General features: G+C 43.2%; 1 protein-coding gene across 2 annotated transcripts in view; it reads left to right on the top strand.

The window, feature by feature from the left end:
* The window catches only part of LOC119170394 (putative RNA-binding protein 19), a 100,944-nt gene that overhangs the window by 22,917 nt on the left and 50,616 nt on the right, over positions 1 to 27,411 (top strand). Inside the window, exons 15-26 of one of the 2 annotated variants that reach the window (XM_075890389.1) lie at positions 5,767 to 5,827; positions 6,376 to 6,430; positions 9,004 to 9,100; positions 9,730 to 9,929; positions 14,879 to 14,990; positions 15,212 to 15,298; positions 17,576 to 17,731; positions 20,122 to 20,188; positions 21,216 to 21,357; positions 22,584 to 22,700; positions 24,540 to 24,645; positions 25,392 to 25,521. In XM_075890389.1, the coding sequence (XP_075746504.1) occupies positions 5,767 to 5,827; positions 6,376 to 6,430; positions 9,004 to 9,100; positions 9,730 to 9,929; positions 14,879 to 14,990; positions 15,212 to 15,298; positions 17,576 to 17,731; positions 20,122 to 20,188; positions 21,216 to 21,357; positions 22,584 to 22,700; positions 24,540 to 24,645; positions 25,392 to 25,521 (1,330 nt within the window). Of the gene's footprint in view, positions 1 to 5,766; positions 5,834 to 6,375; positions 6,431 to 9,003; positions 9,101 to 9,729; positions 9,930 to 14,878; positions 14,991 to 15,211; positions 15,299 to 17,575; positions 17,732 to 20,121; positions 20,189 to 21,215; positions 21,358 to 22,583; positions 22,701 to 24,539; positions 24,646 to 25,391; positions 25,522 to 27,411 lie in introns of both variants that reach the window. The other variant, XM_075890388.1, reaches the window with a different exon arrangement.

Raw genomic sequence — 27,411 nt, 5'->3', positions numbered from 1 at the left:
AGGAAGACGTTGTTGTTTGGTGCGGCCTGAGGACTCCATCTTTACCGCGACTGCCGAACTTCATTCTCACCCTGTAAATAAATCCACCTATTCTTTAATTCAACCTTAACATTTTTGTGGTGGAGGCGCTGGGTAATCAACCAAGCAACACGACGCTTCAAGCGCCTGATCTACGACGAAGCCGCCGTCTTGCTGGACTGCCCCGTTACCACTGGCAGCTGAGATGTCTCCCGGCGAAGAAGGAAACTGGATCCCCGCAGCTGCAGACCTTCTACCAGTCCCAGCAGCACCGCTAGTACCAGGTACGCGTGCGGCTGGTCCCTGGTTGCGTCAGGATCTGATAGTGCCTTGCACATTCGGTGGCGAATCTGGCGAGGACGTGGATGCTTGGCTTACACACTACAAACGGGTGAGCAAATACTACCAGTGGGACGCGGCGACCCAGCTGACCAATGTAGCATTTTTCTTAACGGACACAGCACTCGTGTGGTTCGAGAACTACGAAGATGCCCTCACGTCATGGGATCGCTTCGTTTCCGAAATAAGAGCGTGCTTCGGAGACTCCGTAGCTAAGAGAAAGCAGGCGGAAAAAACGTTACTGCAGAGAGCTCAAATCCCAGGAGAGACGTGCACGACCTACGTCGAGGCAATCTTGAAGCTCTGCAAGATTGTCAACCCTTCTATGTCAGAGGAAGACAAAGTTGGCCACCTGTTGAACGGTATTGCTGAGGACGTGTGTCAGTTCCTCATCAGCAATGACAGCCTTGCTACGGTAACCGACATCATAAGCCACTGTCGCGCATTCGAGACCCTGAAGATGCGACGTATCACCCCCAAGTTCGGTCGCCTACCGAATGTAACCACCGTGGCAAGTGTTGACAAATACACGCCGCTTGATCTCGCGTCAATAATACGCCAGGTCATTCGAGAAGAGCTCACTCGACACGCTCGCCCGACGCCGGATGAAGCTACACCCGCACCGCCTCCTTCTCGCCCTTCTGTGTCAATTGCCGCAGCAGGCAACGATGACTGCAACTACAGGCCACCCTCACCACCGAGGTCACAGCGCAATAACTACCCGCTGCTGAGGTACGAAGACCATCAGCCAGCCAACACCTATTACGACCCGAACAAAGATGTACCCGTACCACCACCACGTCAGCGCAATGCCTTCCAGAAGTACAATGAATACCGCCAAGGCCCTGTGTGCTACCGCTGCGGTATCGCCGGGCATATAGCTCGGTTCTGTCGTCGACAGAGAGAGCCGACATCCCGATATCGTTCCCCATCAGAGTTTCCGCCAGCGGGCACTGGTCACAACAACGGTCAGTGGCCCGCCTATTCCAGGAGTACCTCACGGCGGGGAAATCACCGTGGCAGTTTTCCCGCTTCTGACCGTAGTTTGACGCCTCCATCTGGCCGACTGCATCGTTCCCCTTCGCTGGGACGACGCCTGTCATCACCGCCGCCGCTGGGAAACTAGGCAGCGCGACCAATGGAGGTGAGGTCGCACAACAGGATTTGCCTCAGATGCCTCCGCCAGTTATAATGTCCAAGAACAAGATACGTGTGGAAATGAATGGCTTTTGTACAAGTGCTTTGGTGGACACTGGTGCTACGATATCAGTTATGAGTCTTTCTTTCAAAAGTCGCATTGGCCATAAAGTTATGTTTTCTTGGGGCGAATCAACAAGGTTTCGTGGTGTTGGTGGGGAAGTACTTCATCCTGTCGGAGTTTGTGCCGTCAATGTCTTACTGGCAGGAAAGGTGTTCCCAACAGAGTTTCTTGTGCTGCAACGTTGTACCCACCATGTGATTCTCGGTCTTGACTTTCTCCAAGGATGTGGTGCTTTCGTCGACTGTAGAAGCGGTGAACTTTCCGTCAGCGGTGACATTGTTCCTGCCCTCGTCGATGAGGCGCCGGAGGCCGCGAAGGACGCTCTCATTGTTTCCGATGAGCTGACAGTGCCGCCTTGGTCAATGAGGTCAGTTGCGGTGTTCGCCCTAAAATCTGCCACATCTTTTGACGCCATCGTTGAACCTGTCATCGTTAAATGTGCTAAGAAAGGCATACTCGTCCCTCGTTGTTTGATATCTGTTGATGAAGGAGCAACCTTTCTGTGGGCACTGAACTGTTCGCCAATGCCGGTTGTGCTCCCTCGAGGAATGAAGCTTGGCGTCTTCGATGATTCCACTGAAGGTTCTGTAGCGGTCGTTAACAACGATGAAAGCGAGAAAGGTACAAATTCTGGCAAGCGCAGTTGCTCTTACGAGTCGCAGATCCTGGGCATGATTAGCGCCACTTTGCAGTCACACGAGCAGCAGACGTTACGCCATCTGTTCAGGCGACATGCTTCTGTGTTTGACTTTTGCCAAGAGGAGAAGCCACTACCTTTACATGTTTTCGTGCTCACCATAGGATTGACACCAGCACGCCCATCTGGTCCGACAAAAGCCTTACCGAGTGTCGTCATCAGAACGAAAAGTTATTGCCGACCAGGTTCAGGAAATGCTGAAGAAGGGTGCTATTGAAGAGTCGTGTAGCTTGTGAGCAGCACCGGTCATCTTGGTTAAGAAGAAAGATGGTGCCTAGCGGTTCTGCGTTGATTACAGAAGACTCAACGCCGTGACCCAAAAAGATGTATATCCGCTGCCTAGGATTGACGATGTTATTGACTGCTTACACTCGGCTTCGTACTTTTCTTCAATAGACCTACAATCAGGATATTGGGAGATACCTATGCACCCTTCGGACAAGGAGAAGACCGCATTCGTGATGCCTGATGGACTGTGCCAATTCAATGTGATGCCGTTTGGGCTTTGCAACGCCCCCACCACTTTTGAAAGGTTTATGGACTCCGTCCTTCGTGGTCTTAAATGGGAGGTGTGCTTATGCTACCTGGATGACGTCGTCATTTTTGGCCGTACCTTCAAAGAGCACAACGTCCGTTTAAGCCTTGTTTTAGACTGTGTCGGAAAGGCTGGCTTGATTTTGAACTCTAAGAAGTGCCGGTTTGGTGAACGACAAGCTTTAGTCCTCAATCACCTAGTTGACAAAGATGGCGTCGGGACGGATCCCCGCAAAATCGAAGCAGTCGGCACATTCAAATCACCCCAGACACTGAAGGAACTTCGCAGCTTCTGTTCCTACTTTCGCCGCTTTGTGCCCCGATTCGCGGACGTAGTACACCCACTGACGAGCTTGTTGCGAAAAGACAGCCCATTTGAATGGACACCTGATTGTGATGCCACGTTTTCTGAACTGAAACTTCTACTAACATCTGAGCCGATTCTTCGTCATTTTGATCCTTTTGCTCCTACAGAAGTGCACAGTGATGCAATTGGAATTGGCATCGGAGGTGTGCTTGTTCAGCGCCATGATAATGCAGAGCATGTTGTTGCTTATACGAGTCGATCTCTAAGCAAGGCTGAAATGAATTATACTGTGACAGAGCAAGAATGTTTAGCGGCTGTATTCGCCATTCAAAAGTTTCGATGTTACCTCTACAGTCGTTCATTCAGGATTGTGACAGACCATCATTCATTATGTTGGCTTGTTACCCTCCGAGACCCTTCTGGCCGCCTTGCTCGATGGGCTTTACGCCTTCAAGAATTTGAGTTCAGCATTTCGTACAGAAGTGGACGACGTCATTGGACGCTGATTGCCTTTCTCGCCTACCTATGACCACGACAGAGGACAGTGCAGATACCCTTGACATCTGCTTTGCTGTGGTCTCTCACACGTTTCCTGGTGCCAATATCTTCAAACGAGAACAATTGAATGATTTATCTTTAGACCCTTTGTTCGTTGACACCCGGAATCTTAAAGGCAGTGGTCGCTTTCGCATTCGTGATGGACTGTTGTGCAAAACGAATTACTCAGCAACCGGCGCACGTTATTTACTGGTTGTACCTCAAAGTCTTTGATGCGACGTTTTTCGTACTATGCACGATCATCCAACGTCAGAACACCTTGGGTTCATTCGCACCCTGCATCAAGTGCAGCAGCGTTTTTACTGGCCCCGAATGCGAGATTTTACGAAATGATACGTCTCGAGCTGCGAGAATTGCCAGCACCACAAACGACCTACCAGTGCACCACACGGCCTTCTTCATCCCGTAGAACCGCCTACTACGCCGTTAGAGCAAGTGGGCATCGACCTATTGGGCCCGTTCCCGCGATCTTCGAACAACAGCCGCTGGATAATAGTGTGCGTTGACCACCTTACCAGATTCGCCGAAACCGCTGCAATACCATCTTCTATAGCCGATGACGTCGCTGCATTTTTGATACGCTCCGTTGTTCTTCGACATGGTCCACCTCAAGTAATAATCAGTGACCGTGGTCGCCAATTCATCGCGGACGCTGTGGAAGAATTGCTTCGCCTCTGCACTTCACAGTTCAGACATTCGACACCATACCATCCCCAGACGAATGGTCTTGTAGAACGTACCAATCGAACTCTTACTAACATGCTCCCAATGTACGTTGCGTCCAATCACAAAAACTGGGATGAGATCTTACCATTTATTACTTATGCATACAATACAGCGAAGCACGATACCACGGACTTCACGCCCTTCTACCTGTTCTACGCTCGATTACCACGCAGCTCCCTTGATACAATCCTCCCATTTAAGCTCCATACCGATCATTCCGTGGCCGAAACATTGTGCCGGGCTGAAGAAGCCTGCCAAATTGCTCGCTTGCGCACACTGGCATCACAAGATCGTTCCAAGCAACAATACGATCAACGCCATGATGCCATTTCATTCCGCAAAGGTTAATTCGTGTAGTTGTGGGCCTCCCAACGAAAACCTGGTTTATGTCAGAAGTTTTTATCGCAGTACACAGGCCCCTACGTCATTGTAGAACGCTTGACTGACTTGACGTACGTTGTGGCATGCTTGACGACACCTTCTCGTCGGTCAAATCGAACGCAGTTGGTGCACGTGGCTCGCCTCAAGAAGTTTCATCCCTCCAGTGACATAAACTCACCCAGCGGGCTTCGTCTGTGAACCGGAGATTGCTACGGTATGAGCCGGGCTGTAGTATGTGCCGGGTAGGTAGAAGAGGAAGACGGCGTTGTCTGGTGCGGCCTGAGGACTCCATCTTTACCGGGACTGCCGAATTTCATCCTCACTTTGTAAATAAATCCACATATCCTTTAATTCAACCGTAACAATATTGTAGTTTTGGCATGTAATAGCCGTGATGATGTTTTACTTCAACAGTACTGCACAGGAAACAAAGGATAAACCTACCAAATGCATCGCTTAAATGAATAGCTGGTTGTAATTTACATATAAAAAGAAGGAGGAAAATGATGGGGAAAGAGAGAATAAAGTCTACTTGTGAAGTGGCGGTATGTGGAGACAGGCCATACTTGTGCGTGATGCAAGCTAAGGGTCTATATGCATTTGCTAAATTACAGTCTATGTTCGACTAATAGGTTGTGTATGTGTACAACATTATCCATAGGAATGTTGACTGTGGCTAACACTCATATCTTGTGTGTGCATGTTCAAGAAAGTTGACAAGATCAAGTTTTTGGTGGTAAATAAAGCTCTGACTACATGATGTAAAAGGTATAAGTTTTGTTTGCAATGTGCTCTCCCAGACTGATTGTTCATTTTCTAATCGTAGCATTGTAACTAGCAAAACACTGATTCTTTCTGGTTCCTTGTGCTCTTTTAACTAAGAGAACATTGCTTCCTTCTGATCCATTAATTGTCTTCCTCTCTCGAACTGCTCCTTTCAAACAGGGTCGTCTTCTCCATCTGTTGCCGGCCAAGGCTAAGAAGTCCGAGGAACAGGAAGGTGAAGGTACAGGTAAGCTTTCTAGCAGCTGTGTACACGCTGCATTGGTTGATGTGTTTCTAATGTGCCAAGTTGCAAGGGTACATCCATTAGGTGGGGTCATTCATTTTCAACACTTATCAGTGAAGAATAATTTCAGTTTGCTTGTCTGTTGCATCTCATTCAGAATCCCTATTTAAATATGTCAAGAGAAGCAGTTAATATTCAAAGGCATTAGGCTTTTGGGGCTCTAAGAAGCAGTGAGTGGAATATATTTAAATTGCAGTCAAGATTGTTGGTAACTACAGACATGTGATAAACCCACAAATAACACCAAAGAGCAAGCAAGGAGAATGAAATGGATGACAAGGCAGCTTGGAATCTTCTCAGTCTCCACACTTGGTCATTGTGTTTCTTGGTGGCATCTGCAACCTTGACAGGGTAGTTGGCTCAGGAACGCGTTCTCACTACTAGTGTTCTGTAAATAAGGATAGATTGCATGCAAGGTGCCATATGGCTAATATTTGTTTGGACACTTCATCACTCGCATCTTCCTTCTTCGTTGTTTGGTGCAGAGGCTAAATCATACAAGAACAAAAAGGAAGAGGAGCTCAAGAAGTCCAGTGGCAGGTAGGTCTCATAGATTTCTTCTGAATCTCTGGCACGATTTACTAAACAACTGCAGAGTTCCATAGGTGGAACAACTTATGTGCATGGGAAATTTTAGTTTAAACTATTTTCACCCAAATAAAGCCTAGAGAGTCTAACTGGATGCTTGAATAAAGGTATGAATCCGAATAATAGTGTTGAGAAAAAGAAAATATGCACTGTGAGGCACTCATACCAGCCTGAAGTGTGACACACAACTTTTGTAAGACAGAAGAAATCACAGTTTCGCTGCAAGGGTGATGTACAACCAATGCCATAGCAACAAATCGAAATGTTATACAGGGTAGGGTTAACAGCGAACTCTTTGGCTCCAATCTTGTGTATCTCAAAAGGAATACGCTGCTCCAACGACCAAAAAAGTCTTCTTACTGTCAACATATTTTCTAAACGTGAAGCATAGATACCTTAACAAGTTTACAAGCCATGTCGTAATGTCTCGTAAAGCCATCTCGCGCCCGTGTTAGCAGAGTTCGCAGTTGCTGCTAGAGAGACGCAGCCCACCGTCCCGTTCGCTCCACTGACTCCTTTCGCAAGATGGCTGAAAGATGGCTGGGGCATTTTCACTTTGCTTGAACGGCCATCAACTGCAGACCTTGCAAGCTGGTTGATTTTATCGCATGTATTTTCCGTGCGACGGAGATGACTGGCTTATTTCATCTGTGCTTCAGCCGCATTCGTCCTTAGTGCTTTCATTCCTATTCATATATAGAACATACAGTGTGCGAAGCAGTGTTTTTGATTTGGACTTTATATGGAGCATGAAGGCCACAGAAAAAGCCCACTGAGAGTATCCGTATAATTGCTATCGCAAAAGAAGGCCATGTACATTCTATTCAGGACGTAGCCCGTGAAGCCACTTTTGAATGTTTTTTTTTTATTGTTTTGAAAAAATTCACCCATCGGACTATCATCATGATCGTTGTCAGCCTGCTTCGTGTCCACTGCAGGAAGGAGACGTCTTCCAGTAATCTTCAATTCACTATGTCTTCTGCAAACTGATGACATTTCATCTCTGCAAATTTTTTCATCTCATAAAATCACCTCACTCTTTGCTGGCATTGGTTGAGGTTCCCTTTTCCTAGTTAACCATTACAGTAGACTCTCGTTAAATGTAACTTGATGGGACCAGGAAAATATGTTTCATGTAACGCAAGTTGCGTTTACTGAGGTATGAAAAGGGCATACTATTCAAATCACTGTCAACTCAGCTGACTAGTCATATTCGGGGCAGTTGTTTCATGGAAGCAGCAGTTAAGAAATTTCTGTTTACTGAGAACCTGCTGTACATCATTTTCTCCGACCATCGGTTGTCTACTCTATGCATTACGTGGTCCGCTCATGTTCGCTTTTTCCTATTATGTATTGTCAACACGGATACTGGCTGCCCTTGCTTTCTCTAATCTACTCTGTTCTCTTCCTATCTCTTTGTTATACCTATCATTCTTCGTCACATAACATGCCACGTGGCTCTTAATTTCTCCTCGAACTTATTTGTTATCGTCCGAGTTCCTGGGAGAATTCAGTGGTTATACGCTTTCCATTTTAGGGACACCTGTTACAATTTGGCAGCGTCTGTACTCCAGCCCCGCTTTATTCAGTAAATTTTCTTTTCATGAAAGAAGCTGATCTAGATGTAATACATACTGCTGTGAAAATTCCAAGGTCTGGTTGTCAGTTGTGAAAAATTTTGAACTCTTCTTCCTTAAGGAGGCTATTGAACATTATTTTTCTCTTTTGCATATTTACTTTCAGCCCTGCTTTTTTGTAGTTTCCTAGTTTAGGTCTTCAATCATTTGTTACAAGTGTTTGGCGTCAATGAATACTATAGCATCATTTGCTCTCGAATATGTTCAGGCTACAGAATATGTTCAGGCTATATGTTCAGGTATATGTTCAGGCTGCTAGTTGCTGCCGCAAAGCAGAACACTAAGAAGGTTGGACGTGATTCATATTCTCTGCGGTGCAAAAGCGACTGTGTGAACACGGTGTATATATAGATATGCATTTCTCATGGAAGAATTTCTTAACGGGAAAACCTTTTATGCTATATTCATGTCACTCAATAACTCATTTAGTGTATGACATTGCTCTGATTGTATGACTTTATTTGATTTGTTGTATAACTGATATTTCTGAGCAAGCATTTTATAGGGATATTATGTCCTTTTTTTTGTTTAAAATGCGCGGGTGTCTGAACATTACAGGCGAACATTGTAGCTAGCCCGTACCACCCTGTCGCACCCGCCTACATTCGTGTAACTGGTGATACGGTACCTTCATATAGAAAGCTAATAAGACACCTTGCATACCCTTCCTCAGTCAGCTGCTTCAGATAACTCCTGCCGTCGAAAGAGGTTGTTACTATGTCATAAAATTTGCGTCATAAAACTTGATCTGTTAATCAGGTCTTGTTAGACGTTCACTTCCAATGCTTGCGCATTTTCTTTCACACTGTAACCGATACGTATCAAGCTTCTGCTGTATTTTCTTTGCCTTGAGTGGAGGCTTATGTGTTTCCCATTTATCTGTTTCAGGAGTCACAATTGGAACACCCTGTTCCTAGGAGCCAATGCCCTTGCTGACATCATGGCGGAACGTTATGACACCTCTAAGCAAGAACTCCTGGGCACAGTAAGAGTCATTGTTCAGTGTTGAAACTTCATGCTCTTTTAAAATATTGTGCTCCACTTTTCTTTTATTGTTTGTGTGAGGTGCAAATTTATACATACAATGATTCAAGACAGTTTTAGTACTAGTTGTAAAAGGGCCAATTAAATATTTTCATGTCATTAGTTTACAAGTGTGACAGAAAACTTTTTTGTCACTGTTCAGTGTTAGTGGAAACATGCAAAACATTGTATGTTATCCTACTTTAACAGCCAAAGCTTTAGATGCCTAGTCATCACACAGGAAAAGGGATAGGCGGCATCAATACGAGTGATGCGACATCTTATCACCATTTGATGATATTGTCGGATGATGTTTGTTGTCACTTTTGTACAACAATCTGGTTTTTTGTTTATTTTTGGTTGTTCATGGAGCTTGTGCATAGTCCATGTTGAATAGGTTGAGAATGGGTCAATGACTGCTAAAGCATAGAGCATTGGTAACAATAATGATCGTACATTGTCGGGTAACAGCTGTTCATAAACTTTTTACAAATCAAGGTTTTTATCGTCCTGAAACCTTTCTCTCTCTTTGTCTTTCTTTTTGATGCTCTTTTGTGATCCTCATCTAGTCACCTTTCTTCCAATCTGTAGGAAACAGGTGAGAGTGTGGCCGTGCGCATGGCCCTGGGCGAGACCCAAGTGGTGGCTGAGACACGAGAATTCCTCGAGAGCAACGGTGTGGTACTCGATGCATTCAGTCGGCCAGCCACCGAGCGCAGTAAGACGGTCATTCTAGTCAAGAATCTGCCAGCCAAGACTCCTCCAAAGGACCTCCACAGTGTCTTCGGAAAGTGAGCGTGCTTATCAATTCGTGATGCTTTTTGCTGTACTCCAGCGTTGTTGGAGTGGTATGTCTTTTTTTCTCACGTCACAGGTGAGGGAGTGACCAGGAGATTAGGTGGGCAAGGGCATTTTCTGCAGTTTCAAAGAATATGGGAGAGGGTAGCTATTTCTCTACATAATGAGCAATAGGAACAGTTAAGGTCATGGTAGGTGTTTGAATAGTAAACTTACGGGGAGGGAAAGGTCCAATCGATGTCGGTAGGCAGGTTGTACCTAGCAAACGTATATGCCACAAATGTCAGACATGCCATGCTACCATTGACTGCTGTACTAAAAATGAAGAACTTTCTTCAGACACAAATGTACGTGCCACAGAAATTTCCCAAACTCCTACAACCCACTACTAGTCCTCTGAAGTGTCGCAAAACATAGCACATGGCAAAAAGAAACAGGCTGCTCAAAACGCTGCTCAAGATCTCTACATGAAAACGTCAAGCACTCACAGCAGGCCAGACAAGACTACACGTGTCACTGATGTGCTTTATCTCTCTGGATCTTTCATAAAATTGGTGAAGCTTGAGAGCATTTCATGGAGTAGAAATTTGTATTTAAAATTTCTTTTATGTTTTGACTGAACTCTACAGCAGTTTGGCAGTATAGATTGGCAGTCTCAGAACTCTATTGGTCTGTTCATTCTAATCTCCATGCTGAGTCCTGTTGAAAACTGGTTTTTCAGACTTCAAAGGACCTAGACAACTGTTTGAGTAATCTAACAACTCTAAAAATTTGTGCAGTAACATAGTTAGCTTGTTGAAATGAAATTAGCGATAAAATGTCACTGATTTTGCCTTGTGTGATGTTTCTTTTGTAAATGATGTGTTAGCCGGCATTTGCAGAAAGCTTTCATAGTGCAAGCTCAGCAACAAAGCCTTGGCATTTGCATTTTGTACAGCCAATAGTTTTGGTGGGCTGCTGAAGTTAAACTTGGATTCTTTTACTTTTGTTCAATGTGCGCAAGCATGATTGCCACATTGTTCATAAGCCTCTAAGTGGAATACCTTCCAAACTTCATTCACAGACCTGGCTGGGCCATACTTACCTCTGTACACCATGCTGACATCACTCTAATCTGTGTTTGAAAACAGCTCGTCTTGATCACACTACAGTAGACTCCTATTAAACGAAACTCTCTTAAATGAAATTGCTGCTTAAGTGGAACAACTGTTTGTAAAATGTTTGGTGTCGTACTTGAATATTATACCCCTGTTTATTTCTCAATAATTGAAACTTCTCTTAAAATAAACACATTTTTCTGGTCCCTTCAGGTTTCATTTAAAAGGAGTCTACTGTAGTTGAGTGAACGAGACAACATAACAAAATAAAAAACTATGTTGCAAGCTCATGGGTCTTGCTGAGGCTGAGCAATCCCTCTGCTACCTCAAACAAAATAAGTACAGTACGTCATAAGCTCTTGTGGCAACACTGAAAGCTTCGTGTCTAGCACAGGGGTGGAACAGCTACGCCGTTTGCACTATTGTGCACCTAACTCGCTTACCTGCACCATCCTGTGCCGAACCACCCCTGCTGCGCCAAACTCGCCTATCAGCGCCGCACTGTGTCGCAGCACCAGAATTTATCCGCAGATTGTGAAAGCCATCAAGCATTGTGCCTGGAAACATGGTGAAACATTGCCTTTTGGTTTGATCTAGACGGTTACGCAGTTGAATCTCATTAATTTGAACACACTTAATTTGAATTTCCAGTTAATTCAAACTCACGCTGTAGTCCCGCCAAAGTTATGTGTATTCCAATGGGTGAAAACGCCCTGTAATTCGAACGCGCAAGCACTTGTGATGGTTAATTCGAACCTACCACGCTCTGAAAATGCTTTACGCACCATGCCCAATCACGCGGCGGCATCTCCGATAACTCAACACTGCGCGCGAATAAGGAAAAGAAGAAAAAAAAACTGTTGCCGTGAAATGTTTGCTCTATCTCAAATGCCGATCTGCGACGCACCTGTGCCACGCTTTTCTCTTTTCTGTCCCTGCCCCCTATACTCTTCTTTCAATGCCGCACGCGGAGAGAGGACCAAAAAAAAAGGGTCGCTGAGTGTTGGTTCTTTCTCAAATGCCGATCTGCTTCTTTCCGCGTGGAGACGCTCCACCTTTCTTGCCATGTGCTGGCCACGCTCCGGCTCCTGCTGCAGAGGGTAGCAGCAGAGACGTAGTCGTTGCCGTCGTCTTTAGAGAGTGTTGGCGCTGGACATTGTCGCACGCAACTTTTCTTGTAGGAGAATGCTGAAGCCGAAATAGAAATGCTTTTCAAACTGCGTGCGAAATTGATTGACTTGCTGCAAGGCAAACATCACCGATTACTTCAAAACGCGTATTACTTCAAAACGCGGTGAAACGCGTATCACCGATTACTTCAATTATTCACGGATGTCCTGTGATTTGTGAATATATGCAAGTCTTCTGAATCTTCCCCTCGTGTGTTAGATTAATGCACATGCGCCACTGCATGGTGGACCCTTCGTTTATTTAGTTTTCATTATTTACGAACTTCCTTTAATTCGAACAAATTTTCAGGCCCTTTTGAGTTTGAATTATCAAGATTCAACTGTAGTTTCATTCGTAAAAGCTGTGATCGCTCCAGGAGCATCCGTGAACTTTGATCCTAAAGTCGTGGTCGCGATGGCTATGGGCAGGCGATCTCGGCGAATAGCTCATGAACCCTTCCACATTCTCAACATGAAGAGAAGGCGAGAAGAGCATCTCTCCCAGTTTTCTAGAGTTACGTGATATCGAGTCTAAAAGAGTTGGCTGCCAGCCTTACAATTTGTTGCTATCACATTTGTTGCTTCGCCATTCTGGTGAAACTGTTTTTCTCGGAATATATCTTCAGTGGATATATTGTTGGGGGTTATAAACACAAGTTTCAGGAACTTTCGTTGGGCCTATGTCCCCAACATACGAAAAATACACTTTGAAATTCATGACGTCACACGCGAAAATTACACCGCAAAATTTAAAGACGAGCCTTTTATCTTAATTTTCTCCTCAATTAATGGACATATGATTCTGAAGTTACCAGTTTTAGAGTTCTCAGACCACAATTTATTATTCTAAGCCTAATAAATATTTCACTTTAATGTCCCCTTCAGACATGTTGATCTTGCATTGTAGTCACATGGTGAAAGAATTCGTTGGATGACCATAATTGTGGCTTTTACACGGTTATTATGCAAAAATAAGAACAGTATTTATGCATTCATAAAGAAAATTAAGGCGTATTTATGCAATAAACAGGCATTTATTGTTTTCTTGACTCATTCGATAATTTGGATTGGAGTTAATTCAGACATTTTTTTCTGGTCTCGTGGTATCCAACTTAAAGGGGCAGACTGCTCTTAAACATTTTTTGTTTATTTCTTCAGTGATCTTGATCTAACTGCACAGAATTATGCAGTTTTTTCTGCTGATTTCAAATGTTTATTAGTTTTCCTGTAACTCATATTATTCCTGAGATAACTTAAGTTCATCCCCTATTTTTTAAGGCCGTCATACAAAAAAAAAAGTGCTTATTTAAAAGTGATATTTAAAATATCCCAACATAGACTAATGACGATAGATTGAAATAATGCAAGTTTTTGTTTTTAAACCTTTCTTAATTATTTTACAGCAAAATGAACTATCCATTTTCAAAAGCAGTTGAAATCGTGTTAGAATTTTGATGAGTAATTAATTAAAAAGGCTTGTTCTCTAAATTCTGCTTCCATACTTGCACCCTACACACATACAGGTTTCCATTGCAAAAAGAATTATTATTGTACTTGCCCTAACTGCAGAGATATTGAGGCCTCAAAATTGAACAGTTGTAAATTTACTTTTTGAGAAAAATGGAAAAAACTCAAAGCACACAGCTTCTTCAAAAAGCGACAATCATGGTGTGCATGTTTTGCAATCCTCATAAAAGTTCTCATAATTTCGTAGCAGAGCTTCTAACACAGGTGCCGGCAAATTATAAAGAGGCCTCGAAGTTGGTTCCCCATTTTTTTGCAGATTCTGCATGTTAACAGCACCAAGAATCTGGACAGTTAGAATGACATTACAAAAAAATTACCACTTCCTGGTGTGTGAAAATTTGCAGAGAGGTAACAAAATACTTGCAGATACCAAATATGTCAATTTTTAAAAATTTTTTTTTTTTTTGTCACTTTTTGGTTCCAAAGAGCAGTGTGCCCCCTTAACAATCCTTTACTGTATAAACTCAAACCTTGATATAATGAACCTGGGTATAACAATATATTGTTTATAACAAAGTAAATCAAGAGTAGTCTTGCAATATAGTGTTAGGAAAGTATCTTTATAACGAATTTTCAGATATAACAAACTCTTTTTCTAAGATTAAAGTTTGTTATGATGAGGTTTGAATGTATTGTCAGTCATAATGCTATAGTATGAAGTACATATTATTAGAAGGTGCCACATGTCAAAAGCGACTGTATCATGAAATGCTCTTAATGTGACTTCTAGCATTGCCTGCTAGCAATAGCATTGCCTGCTATTGTTGATAGGAAAAAAATCTTGTTGCCTTGTTTTATTGTGTGCCACTAGCCCATGTTGCGAATTTTCTGCATATGGAGGTGGGAGCACACAGTATTTGTTGTATTGCACCCAAATTCTGCCATGACTCTGACACACTTGATATCACATCAGGGCATTGACATGCTAGGCATTTAGGTAACCACCAAAATAAAAAAGGCAGGGAGTTGCTGTTAGGACAGGTCATAACAGAATTAGTAGTGTTGACCGAAGTTATGTTGTTTTGTCGACCATAATAGCTCTGAGTCTGAGAAATCTGTTTTTGGAAATGCTTCAGCCTATTGGAAATAGCGCGTAGTAATAGCAGCATATGTTGCAGTTGATATAGAGCTGTTGCTTTTCTTGTGCAGGTTTGGTATTCTTTCGAGGGTAGTCCTTCCACCTTGGGGAGTTACCGCCCTAATTGAATTCCAGGATCCCACTGAAGCAAGAGCTGCGTTTCGGCGCCTTGCTTACTCCAAGGTGACCGACCTTTACTTGTTGCATCAGAATGCAAATTATTGTATCCAAAAGTACAGTCACCTTATCGTGTGTGTCATTTGTTGTCTAGACTGAACCCTCATCTCTACTCTGCAGACGAGCTTAGATGCATTGATATGTAAAACGGTCCACTGTTTAGAAGCATAGACGTGAAGATTAATGCTTAGTGCTATAACAGTGTGTTCTTTATGTTTTCGTTTCAGTTCAAGCATGTACCCTTGTACCTTGAGTGGGCACCCACTGGTGTATTCTCTACAGAAAAGAAGAGTGCAGACAAGTCTAAGCCTGAGGTATGTCAACAAAGCGTACCAGTGCTGACAGTGTACCAACTTGCTTTTTAAATTTGGAAGCTGCATGACCAATCGAGACGTTTTGCAAGGTGGCGGCGCTTTAGGGAGAAAACACCACATCTTTATTTGAAACAGTTACTACACGCAACCTCTCCTCCCATCTTTGAAGACACAGACATTGAGGGGTGCCATGTGAAACCGTGGCACTTGCCAAAGGATTTTTCCCGAAGTCTTTTGTTAAAGGAACCCTGCAACAGTTTTTCAACATGATCGGAAAATGCTGTTGATTGGTGGTCAAGGCTCTCGAGAATATGGGAGTCATGCATTATAGCATAGCATACGGCCTATAATTTACAACTAGTTCTCAGAATCAGCAAGAAATGGTTTCCTCTTCTCTCGGCAAATGATGTCATAAACGCAAATGACTGTGCCGTAAACCAAAAGTCTATAACTACAAGAACTGCACGAAAAAGAGACGAGAAACAGAGAAGGCACACACACGCGCGCACCGGGCAACGTTAGTCGAATGTGGAAAGGGTGCGGTGTATCTCATTCCCTTTTCAATTGGTAAGTGTTATATTGGGCAAACCAGGAGTTGTTTGAATAACCAACTAATGGATCACAGGGCATCGCTGAAGGCCCACCCTTCTTCGAATCTGTGTCTACATTGCAGAGATTGCAAGTGTGTCACCCATTACTTCACGAAACAAAAGTGCTGTCCCGGCACAGAGATAGGACAGCGAGAGAAGATGCTGGGGTCTTTTATATCCTCAAGTATGGCAACACGTGTGTCACGAGGCTTTCGGTCACATAGCACCAACTAGAGATAGATATCTAACTGCCAACCTTCAATGTTTTACATCTCTTTTTTTTTGCTATTTATATTCGTCTTCCCTTCAATAAACTTTCAGTTGCTAGTCTGCGCTTGTGTTTGTGTGCCTTCTCTGTTTCTTGTCTTTTTTTTTGCACAGTTTTTGCGGTTGTGGATTACCAACTTGCCCAGCGTTCAGTCCTCTTAAACCAAAAGTCCATGGCGGTTAGCTGATTTCGACATCATGAGCTGCATAGTTACCGTGGTGGCCGCAAGGTGCCGCTATGTGCCCATGCGTGTGCTTGCAATAACATTTAAAGTTAGCCATATGTTCGAAAAGGAAAAGAAAGTGCTCCAGGTCATGACGCACACTCAGAAAAAAAAGGCTCTTCTTGTCCCCAAGTCATCCCCCTTCCTGCCTAGCTTGCAGCACACTCGCAAGTTTGAAAGGAGAGAGAAAGGGCTTGAAGCACGTGACCAGTTCATGTACTTCCACTTGCACTTGACAGATTCTAGAAATTTTCACGGCAGTAATTTCACGAGGCAACAAGCCCTTTTAATGAAAACATTCGACGATTACTCACAAAAGTGTTACAGGGCCCCTTCAACGAATGCTGAAGGCACAGAATGGAACTATCGCAACCAATTGCTCCATAAATACAGCTTTTACGAGTCAGTAACTAGACTTGGCTTGTTTCATGGCTCAGGTGCGGCTAGTGGCTGTGTGGCATATTTGGATAATTGTTCATGTTTTCGAGAGGTGCCAGCCCCATATCAAGCTTGAAAAACCTGTTCAACTTCTTCGCCATGTGGCACTTGGTCACAATACTGAAGTCCTAGCGATTACATAGTGCGTTCCAGTGGTCTTTACATTCCAGTGGTCTTTATATGTTACAATTAGAGGACCTGTTGGGGCACTGCGGAGCTGTACGAATGATCAGCCACATTGGCATTATCAGCACCTGAATAATTGGTCAGTGCGGGTTGGTATGCATTCTGTTTCTGTGAGTCGTCCGCGGTGACTAGTGTTAGCAGCCTTTGTGAAGGCTGCTGTAATTTACTTTAATATCAGGCGGGGAGGCTACCAGGCTTGGAATTATGCTTTCCTCACTATTGAGCCATGTGAGCTAGTGCGTTTACCATTTTTGATCATAGAGTTTTATTGACATTATGGTAATCTCTTGTTTACGACTTACCACGCCTATTGTATGTAATGCTTTGAGCCTCTTACTGTGATGAAAAATTTATGAGCCCAGCCAGTCAACACGTGGTACATTCAGTGCTAATGTGTAATACTTTGGGATACTTTTTTTTATTCACACTAACGAGAGAAACTATACAGGTGTGAGAGGATGTAGACAGTTGGATTTATTTAGTCGTAATGTGCTCCCTGGTTTATGCATTCAAGTGATGGAATGCATGATGAAAGCGTGGCCTCAAGCTCACAGTTTGTAACTTCGGCCCAGGGTGAGACAAAGACCAAGGACGCAGAGCAGAAACACGCTGAGCAACCTGCAGATGAAGAAGAGGAAGCAGAGGAAGAAGACATACCACCAGAGCCAGACACAACCCTGTTCATCAAAAACCTCAACTTCTCTACCAACGAGGAGGCCGTCCGAGAGGCAAATGCTCTTCCTGATATTATTTAGCTGTATTTTTTTTTTCTTTTTATTACTTATCCTGTTTGATATATTTATCAACGGGGGCTCATCAAATAGATTTTGTAAGTTAATCGATGCTTTAAAAGTGCGTAAATTCATATTCGTAAGTGTATTATTCCTTGCTTGTTATGGTGCATATTATTTCTTACTTTGGTTTTTTTGACATCTTAAGTCTTATGAAGATCAGACCGGTCTTCAGATCGTCCAAAAGCAAAATAATAAATGTGCACGATGCTGAAAATTTTGTATTTTTCTGCCAGTGCAAGGTGTAGAAATGTTCGGCACATTCAGTAGCAAGTAGATGTATGCATGCAGCAGTGAGACCTTATAAAAAAAAGAAATGAAGTTTTGAGATTTCACATTCAGAAATCAATCTGCCTGAGGGGCACACAATACTGGATGACTTCAGATTCGTTTTGGTGATGTGGACTTCTGAGACATCTGGTGACATCTGGTATAGTATTTTTCAAAAAGTGGTGCTGTTTGAGCTTTTCGCTGTACCGTGGTGTGTTAATGCCTTCGCCTAGTTTCTGTGGAAACCATATGAAAGCACAGCATAGCCTTGCATAGTGTATTATAACAAATAGTAAGAAAGGGAAGTAAGGTTGAGGAGGATTTATGTGAGAATGACAAGTTGGGGAGAGAGTAATCATTAGCCTTGCCTTGTGTAATATAGCTTAGCAAGAGGGTAGGAAAGGGAAGTCGGAGTGAGGGGGAAGGAAAGGTGGGGAGGACAAACCAATGCATAGCCTAGCCTTGTATACTATAGCAAGGTGGTGGGAAATGGAATTGAGGGTGGCTCCTAGAAGGCTAAGGAGGAGGGGAGAAAGCACTGCATATTATATCCTTGTATGGTATGCTGTGGTGTATGGTATGCTATGGGGTGGGAAAGGCAACTCAGGGCTAGCTGAAAGCAAATGAGAAGGGGAGAGGGTGAAGCATACCATAGCCATGTATAGTATAACAAAACGTGGGAAAGGTAAGTGAGGGTGAGGAAGTAGCGAGAGGGTAAAGCATGTTGCAATCTTAAATGCTGTTGTTCAGCTAAGGGTCGCAAAGGGAAGCGAGGAGATGTGGAACACCACCAGCTTCGTTGTTTCGCGAGTCTTCTCAGAACTGTGGTTGGAGACAACTTAATTAAGAATTCCGGGGAGGCTCACATGACCGATGCGCGACAGCTGATCACCTCCACGAAGAACAAAATAGTCCCGCGCCCTGCACGTGGCAATGTTCTGCAAAGGCAAGGTTGCAAGAAATTCGGCCATCCAACCGGCCATTCTATCGTGACATCAGTCTGGAGTGTACGCCCGTTGGTGTAGGCATGTATGCATCCGTCTTTGAAGAGGGAAATGTCGCTGACTTCTAAAGCTGTATTGAACTATAGTGCATAGCCGCACCATTTCATTTCTTTCTTTTCTTTACACTCTTTTAGGTGTGGTTGTTGCATCAAGTATTGAGCTTGTTATTGGAAATACAGTTGACTCTCATTATTTCAACTCGAAGGGACTTCTGAATTCTGTTTGAATTATCAAGAAGTTTGAAATATCAGAATGTGTCAGATATATTAATCTGGGCTAGGTGACACCACAAATTATCATTAGGCATTGATTTTATCGCATTTTAAAATTTTTAAAGAAATTTCACACACTAACTGCGCGCAGTGAACAAAAAGCAGAGGTGTAAGGTCCACAAGTTTATTGGCCATTTACTGCTGATCAGACCTTTTCATAAAATCCTGAATTGCCAACTGCTTCTTTCGTATATGTGCCTTCAGCACAAACCTCTCTGTACCAGTTAAGAAGCATCATGGTTTACCGTGCATGAACTTTATTTAAAACATTTGTTTACTAGCAAAGCCTTTTTCCTCGAAGGCGTAAGACACTTATTTGTCATTTTTAAGCTATTAGGATTATATAAGCACACAAATTTTCAAATAGTAGTGAGAAAGCAGGAGATATTTTTCGGTAGTGAGAAAGCAGGAGATATTTTTCGGTATGGAACCGGGAAAAGTATGAAATAATCGAATAATGAGTTTGAATTAAGAGGATTTTGAATACATTGAAAGTATAGAGGGCTAATCAAAAAATTTAATTTTGTTTGATTTAATCTAAAGTATAAAATAATCAAATGATGAATTTGAATTAAGAGTATTTTGAATACATTGAAAGTATAGAGGGCTAATCAAAAAATTTAATTTTGTTTGAATTAACCGAAAGTGTGAATTATCAGAGTTTGAATTATTGCAAGTCTGCTGTACACTCAACAAAATCTTTGTTCTTGAGTGCAGCAGCATATTTCAGATTACTGCCCATAGCTTTGCTTACAGCACTGTTGATTTCTTGTCTATGCAGCATTTCGAGCAGTGTGGGCCTATTCATGAAGTCACCATTGCTAAGAAGAAGGACACCAAAAATCCAGGTAAAGAACTTGTGGAATTCCCAATGTGCCAGTTTCTGTAGGGTGAACTTGTAGCTCTCTTGAAAATTTGGGCATTGAGTTCTGGTCGCAGGAGCAGTGCTACGCACTATAGGCTCTGCCAAATTGTCGCGGAAGTTCTCAATGTAAATAGCTGTTCATAACCTTGTATGTATTTCTGTACATTAAGTCAGTGTGTTGCAAAGAGAAGTATGAGTCTCCCTCCTTTGAAAGTAGCAACCATGACTAGGCAAGGTAGGGCAAAGAATCCATCTTCCGCTCCCTTCCACAGTGACAAAAGTTATGCAGCGGAGAGAGCTGTGCTCCAGAGAACAGAGGGAGTTGGAACAAGGTTGCTTTTACTACTAGCATCATGCGAGAAAGAACAACAGAAAGTTGAGCTACTGCATAGGCATTTGTTATAGAAAAAATTAGGGATATAGATACAGGCACAAGGAAAATTTTTAAATTAACTGAATTTGTTCAGTGGGACATTTTGAAGTGTGAAGTGGGTTAACCAAAAATTTAAGATTTGTCTTAATTAATGGAAAGTATGAATGATCAGAGTTTGAATTATTGAGAGTCTATCTTACATGCTTTTCCGTGTGCACTTGATCACTAAAATTCATTACCTGGTGAAATTCAGTCGTCCGAATTCCTGAATGCTTTCGCATAGCCTAAACATTCTATGATTTGGCAGACATATCAATAGACCCTGTCACTAACAGTGTTTTTTTTTATGGCTTTGCATATGTGTTTTTCTTGTTTTCTTTTTAAGAATGTGTGCTATGTCATTTGTGTTATGATTCAAACAATGTACATGCTTCCTTCTTGTTCACTCATGCTGTAGCTGTATAGGGCTGTAGAATCGACTGATTGATTGATTGATTGATTGGTGAATCACTCAATCGATCTGTCAATGTAGCTTTCAAGATGCTTTCCAGTTCGGGATTGTGCATCCTAAGGCAATGTGCAGTTGTTGGCCTCAGGCAATCAACTGATTGGTGTCCTTGATCACTCTCTCGTGCAGGTCAGCTTCTGTCCATGGGCTATGGCTTTGTGCAGTTCAAGGAAAGGAAGGCAGCCAAGCAGGCTCTCAAGCAGCTGCAACATTCCAAGCTGGAGGGACACGCTCTCGAGCTCAAGCTGTCCACACGGGCCATCACCAAACAGTGAGTTGCGCTACTTTATGTTCACCATAGCAGTTTTGGACCCTGTTCGGTTACTAAGCGAACCCCATATACTAGAACAACAGAAAGTTGAACTAATTAGTCGACATTCATTTTGTGAAAGAATTCAGTGGGTAAATGTGAACGCAAGAGAAAGGGAGTTAATGGTACAAATGCCAACTATCCACTGAAGGGCCACATCGGGGCAGAAAATTTTGGCATTTCTACCTCAGCATGACATTTCATTTGTGTTGTGTGTTTCTCTTCTTTGGTATCTGTGTCTGCACACCAAACTCTTTTTTTTTGTGGTCAGTATTATATTCTCATTGTTTATCTGAATACTAGCAACGCCGAATATGGTCAGTCTACTGTCTGGTAGAGACTGCTATGCAGGCAGTAATTTGCTCAAGAACTTGATAAAACAAATAAAAATGGAAAAAAAGTTGCAGTGGAAAGCAATACTGTAATTCAGATTGTCACCTTGCTTTTTTGTGGTTTTAAAACGAAGATTTCTCATTTTTGTATGGGTATGCCAATGTGTGTTCATTAGGCCCATTTGATTGGAGCGCCACACCAATCTAAGTGGTACCCAAAGTTTTCTTGGCCAGCTGTGGTGGTGAAATGTGAGCATTAGTTTTGGTTACACAAGCCTGAGATTACCACTGTACATTGGATCTGCATTTCTTTTGGCTTTCTACACACCATACTGCTGCACATGATGAGCATGGCATTGAATTAAAATTATGGACATTAGCTCTCATATCCAACAAAACATTGTTTTTTTTTCTGCTATTAATCTTGTTGGCATCACCGTATTTTTGGATATGTAACTCGCCCCTGCACATAACCTGCTCTACAAAAAGAGAAAAACAACATGTATTTATCCCCTGCATATAAACTGAACCTCCACTTTTTAGGAAAATTTTTTAATTTTTTGGTGCAGGTTATATGCGACAAAGCACAGTAGTTTTTTCTGTGCCTCCCTTGCATCTCAACATTTATTGGAGCAAGAGCTGTTAAAAGGATCATCTCTCGATGACCGTGCTTTATATTGAGGGCAGAATTTTATTATGATGGTGATTTTGGCGATGTTACAAAGCAGATAGCCAATTTTACTAAATTTTTTATATTGATGTCTAACGGTGCTAGATGCCCCTTGCTAGTAACATCAGGAATGATACCGTGGGAAATGGGACACGAACCGATCGATTTACTGAATTATGGTGCAGGGAAGTGGCATCCGCACAGCGCAAGAAGGTCACAGATCTTGGGAAGGAAGGCACCAAGATCCTGGTGCGCAACATCCCTTTCCAGGCCAACCAGAAGGAGGTCCAGGATCTTTTCAGGTAGGCATCCCATTTGCGTGCTTTCTTCAGTGTTTTGTTTCATTCCCGTTTGTTAGAAGGGTGGCGCTGTGGTGGTGCCTTCAGTAAAACTGCATTTGAGTCATCGTGCTACCGTTATTGAAGTGAGGTCGTCTAGCTAAGAGATATGTCATGGACTGGCCAGATTTATAGGAAACTGAGAGACTTGAGACCAAGAGCCATTAGTTTATTCGTGAGGGCACACGTATCACAGAGCCCAAGCTTGGTTCAGCAGTGCATACAACTGAAGCTGAAGGGGGCATATGACGACACCATTAAAGGCCTAGGGCAGGATGATGTTTGCCGACCACTAAAACAACCCCCCCCCCCCCTTTTTTTCTTGCTTTCTTCCCTATTTGTTGTGGATGAATGAAGAGCTTAATAAATTCAGTTAATTCTAGAGAAAATGTAATGAAAAATAGTGACGAATTGGCATGATCGTCATCATCACCATCATCATCGTAGACTCAGAGTAGGGCGAGACATGGGTTAATCCTCCTCTTGCCCCCAGCTCACACAAAGGAAACTGCCTGACTCACTCTAAAAAAAGTCTATTCATTCGTTCATTTGGCTTATTTGCATAAATGTACAATATGAGACCTTGGAAGAATTTTAGTGTAGTTTCGTAATGTTGACTACCTTCAGAGGCAGTAGGGTACTGCAGTACCCATTAGCCTCATAGTTTTTTTCAGTGCACCTTAAGAAGTCTTTCAAAAATATGTCGCATAATATTTAAAATCAGCCTCCAGTACTACATTTTTTCTGGTTATTTTTCCAAGAGAATTGACGGAATGGTATCTCGCACATTGCGAAACGATATGCACTCGATACTGCACTTGCCATGTTGGAAATGAACTTCCTCCACAGACGTTTTCGTTGCCAGTGTTCTTACATTTTTATGTCTGCCTGCAACAGTGATGTGGTGTTTTCATTGCATTCATCGAACGTTTCTTGTTTTATTGCCATGCATGATGAGATGTCATTCACCTTTTTCATCCAAACATGTAGCGTCATGGAGATTCTGGTACGTACTAGGGAGTTAATGTAAAAAAATAACATGCAGGCCTCACAACATATACCACATTTATTGAAATTACTTCAATGGCGTAGTGCCAATTAGGCCTTTCATTTCATGCAATCCACGTTTTGATATATACCCATTTAATCAAACTGTGAATGAAGCAATCATTATGGCGTCATGATATTGGAGACTGTTTCAGTAGATACTTTCATTGAGCCTTTAGATCACCAGACTGCTTCAGGCGCGAACTACTTTCGTGTCATCCCTGTAAGGAATCTGCTGATGGCTGTAATGATTTTAGTCCCACTATTTTGTTTCATTTTGATGTAACCACCACCTTGGCTCTGTTTTTTTGCACGTCCGCAACATCAGTGTGCTCTCCGGTTCATTCAAATGAGCAATCTTTGGAGATCATTGATAATTAACTTTTAAGACAGATGCTTAGTGGATATGACAGGGCAAACTTGGCTTCTTCCAAATTAACAAGCTATTACTGTAGTTGGCATTACAGCTTGGTGTAAATGTTCTGAGATATGCATCTCTTGTCATGTGTGTTTAATCTGCTAATGCATGTTACACTGTCTAATACTGAAGTGCAACCACTTGGCCTGAGATTCAAGCTGTGTTGACCGAGCACTGAATGCTTTTTTTCAATGCTGCTAAAACTGTGGGTAGTGACTGCACGAAATCAGGAAGTGATATGTGCTTAGAAGGCATAGGTAAAGGTTTTGACACTGTGGCCTTTTAAGAGTGGATATATAATTTCTAATAAAAGAAGTTTGTCTGTTGTTCTGGCACAGTGTTTTTGGGACTCTGCGAGGCATCCGGTTACCAAGGAAGATTGCTGCCGGTGGTCGACATCGTGGTTTTGGCTTCGTTGAATTTCTCACCAAAAATGATGCCAAGGTGAGTGTGCTTTGCTTTGTCACAGTTCACATCAGCAACTCTGGGAAGTGGAGGAAGAAGTTTCTAAAGAGATTGCTCTAACTTCAAAGAACTTTTAGAAAATTCCTAGCTCACGGTTTCTCTCTGTCACCTAGCTAAGTTAATTTCATTTAAAATTATCTGCATGGCTATGATTACATTAAATCTCAGCCACGATTTTATTTCCAAAGCACCCTAAACAAAACTAATGTTTGTAAGTGACTCAATGCTCGCTAATTGTCAATAAATTGCTCATAAGAGCCTTCAGTCCTACTAAAGTAGCAGAATGTATCTGTGATGTTCAAACTGAATCTTTCCTTGTAACTTAATAACCAATTATATGGGGCCAGTTCGTATAAATCCATCTTGGTAGGAAGTGCACAACTTTTACACAGGAACACAAGACATGAGCTCTGTAAGCGCTTGTGTCTTGCGGTCCTGTGTAAAAGTTTTGTGCTTTCTACCAAGATGGTTTCATTGTAACTTGCTTAACGTGATTTTTCAGTGGTCATTGTAAGATTCCTCTCTTCAAGGGAAATGTCATGAGCCTAGTGTACTGCCCAGCTAAATACTAACCTGCACCATGACTTTAGCTCACAATTTTATGCATATTTTGTGCAAGTTACACTCAAGAAAATGAAGTGTTGGGGCTATATTCCAGCAACAGTTGCTTTGATTTGTTTGATTTTGCTGCGGGTACGTCATATTCTTTGTCCTCAATTGTGCAGCGTGCATTCGAGGCCCTGTGCCAGAGCACCCACTTGTACGGCAGGCGTTTGGTGCTTGAGTGGGCATCCACAGATGACCAGGAGGTGGACACACTGCGCAAAAAGACTGCTGACCACTTTCTCCGGGGCGGTGAGTGGCCTGCCATTTTGCTGTATCCAGAATATTACAAGAAAACACTCTAAGATAACTCATGAAGTGCTGCTGCACAACATTTTATTGTAATTTAAGCAAAGCTTGTATGAGTTATGATAGTGACAGTGGGGTTCATGAAAAAACCTAGCATCACCAATTGTATAAAAATGCCAGTGGTGAGAAACCTGTGCCAATTGCGCCAAGCTTTACCAACTGGAAATTACTGCACTATACTGCTTCGAAATGGTCTTTTTTGTATAATTTGTGCTATTGCTACACTACAAAGTGGTTTTAGAACTAAAAGTAATGTTGACCGTACGTACCAAGAGTGGATATTACGTGATTAGCACCGTTTATGTGTTCTGTGTCTTCTTTCCTGTCCCGTCCTGGATGCGCTATACCTCGAACAACATGAAAAACCAACAAGCCCGCCGTGCAACCTTAGTCAATTACGTGATGGTCTCCATCTTGTACACTTGCGCTGCTGTAAAAGCACGGAATCGGCTGATCAATTATATCGACTTCCATGGAAATGAGGCCGTATCTTCTCTGGTAATCATCGGCAAAAAACGAAGGTGATGTGGCGATTATCAGAAAGTGCGCCAGTGACTTATCGCTGACAAAAGGCCTACGTGTGTGGTGCGGCACCGCTTTAAGCCTACTGCACGCTTTTAATAGCCGGCAGCCACTCGAGAGTGCTGAGGCGCCGATCGCTGCCGCCTCAATTGTTGTGCCGGACCGTGTTCAGCATGCACCGCGTTGCAGAAGGAAAAGCAGTTCGCTGTTGCAGAGTTGGAGCGTTGTGGATCGCGGGCACTGAGACAGCAAGCGTAGCACACGCTTTTATGAGGTGATACCCCAAATGCGCCTTTGTCTGCTGCCAGGACCACTAGAGCATCTATTGCAGAAAGCTCTCATTGTCCCGTTAATGCTACAGGCTTCTCGCCACATCTGTGCCCGGTATCAAGCTGAAGCAGTGTTGGCACAAGTGGCTCGGCACCGTGTGTTTGCAAAGTAGGCGAAGCGCTGCGCCCAACTATCCAGTAGATGATCGGCTTCCTGCGATGGTACGGCGTCCCCGAAATATTGCAAATTTTTGCTAAGTAGCAGATCGCAGTACACACTTATCTTGGACAGCTGATTACTGTAATTACTCGAATCTAACGCGCACCTTTTTTCCGGTTAAGCGAGTTCATAAACCACATGCGCGTTAGAATCGAGTACGAACAAAAAAAATTACGGTCAATCTATTGCCATCGGCAAATCCAAAATGGCCGCCCCCTACGTGCGTCGGCATGGCGCGTCGGCCATATCTGCCTATGTGTTTCCCATGTGCGGCACTTCGTACGTGTGCTGAGGAGTTCGTCATCTAGTAGTGCATTAGCATCGACGGCGTGGAAGGGCTGACTCCAAAAACTCGAGTGCACCACGATGCCACTTTTAAAAGAAAAGTCATCGCGTGTGCAGAAACGGACGGAAATCGGGCCGCATCGCGGTCGTTTGGAGTTCCCGAAACGTGCGTGCGGGACCGGCGGAAACAAGAGCAGAAGATTGTCGACAGCAAAGCTTCACGCAAAGGCTTCAGTGGACCACAGCAGGGTCGGTTTCCACAAATTAAAGAGCTGCTCGGCGAGTATGTGCTTGAGCAGCGAGCGGCACAGCAGCCGGTGACGACAGAACTGCTCCAAGTGCGGGCTATGCAATTAGTCTTAGAAAAAGGTCTAATGCGAAGCCAGTTTAAAGCGAGCAGGTGCTGGCTAACTAACTTTATGAAGAGGAAAGGCTTTTCCCTCCGAATGGGAACATGCATATGCGAAAAGTTTTGCGGAGGAATACGATGAAAAGCTTCACAGTTTTCAGAGGTTCGTCCTAAACTTGCGGCGCAAC

This window comes from Rhipicephalus microplus, chromosome 3, assembly GCF_043290135.1.
Source record: "Rhipicephalus microplus isolate Deutch F79 chromosome 3, USDA_Rmic, whole genome shotgun sequence".
Classification (NCBI taxonomy): domain Eukaryota; kingdom Metazoa; phylum Arthropoda; class Arachnida; order Ixodida; family Ixodidae; genus Rhipicephalus; species Rhipicephalus microplus.
The sequence above is the reverse complement of the archived record's forward strand: the minus strand, read 5'-3'. Positions and strand labels throughout refer to the sequence as shown.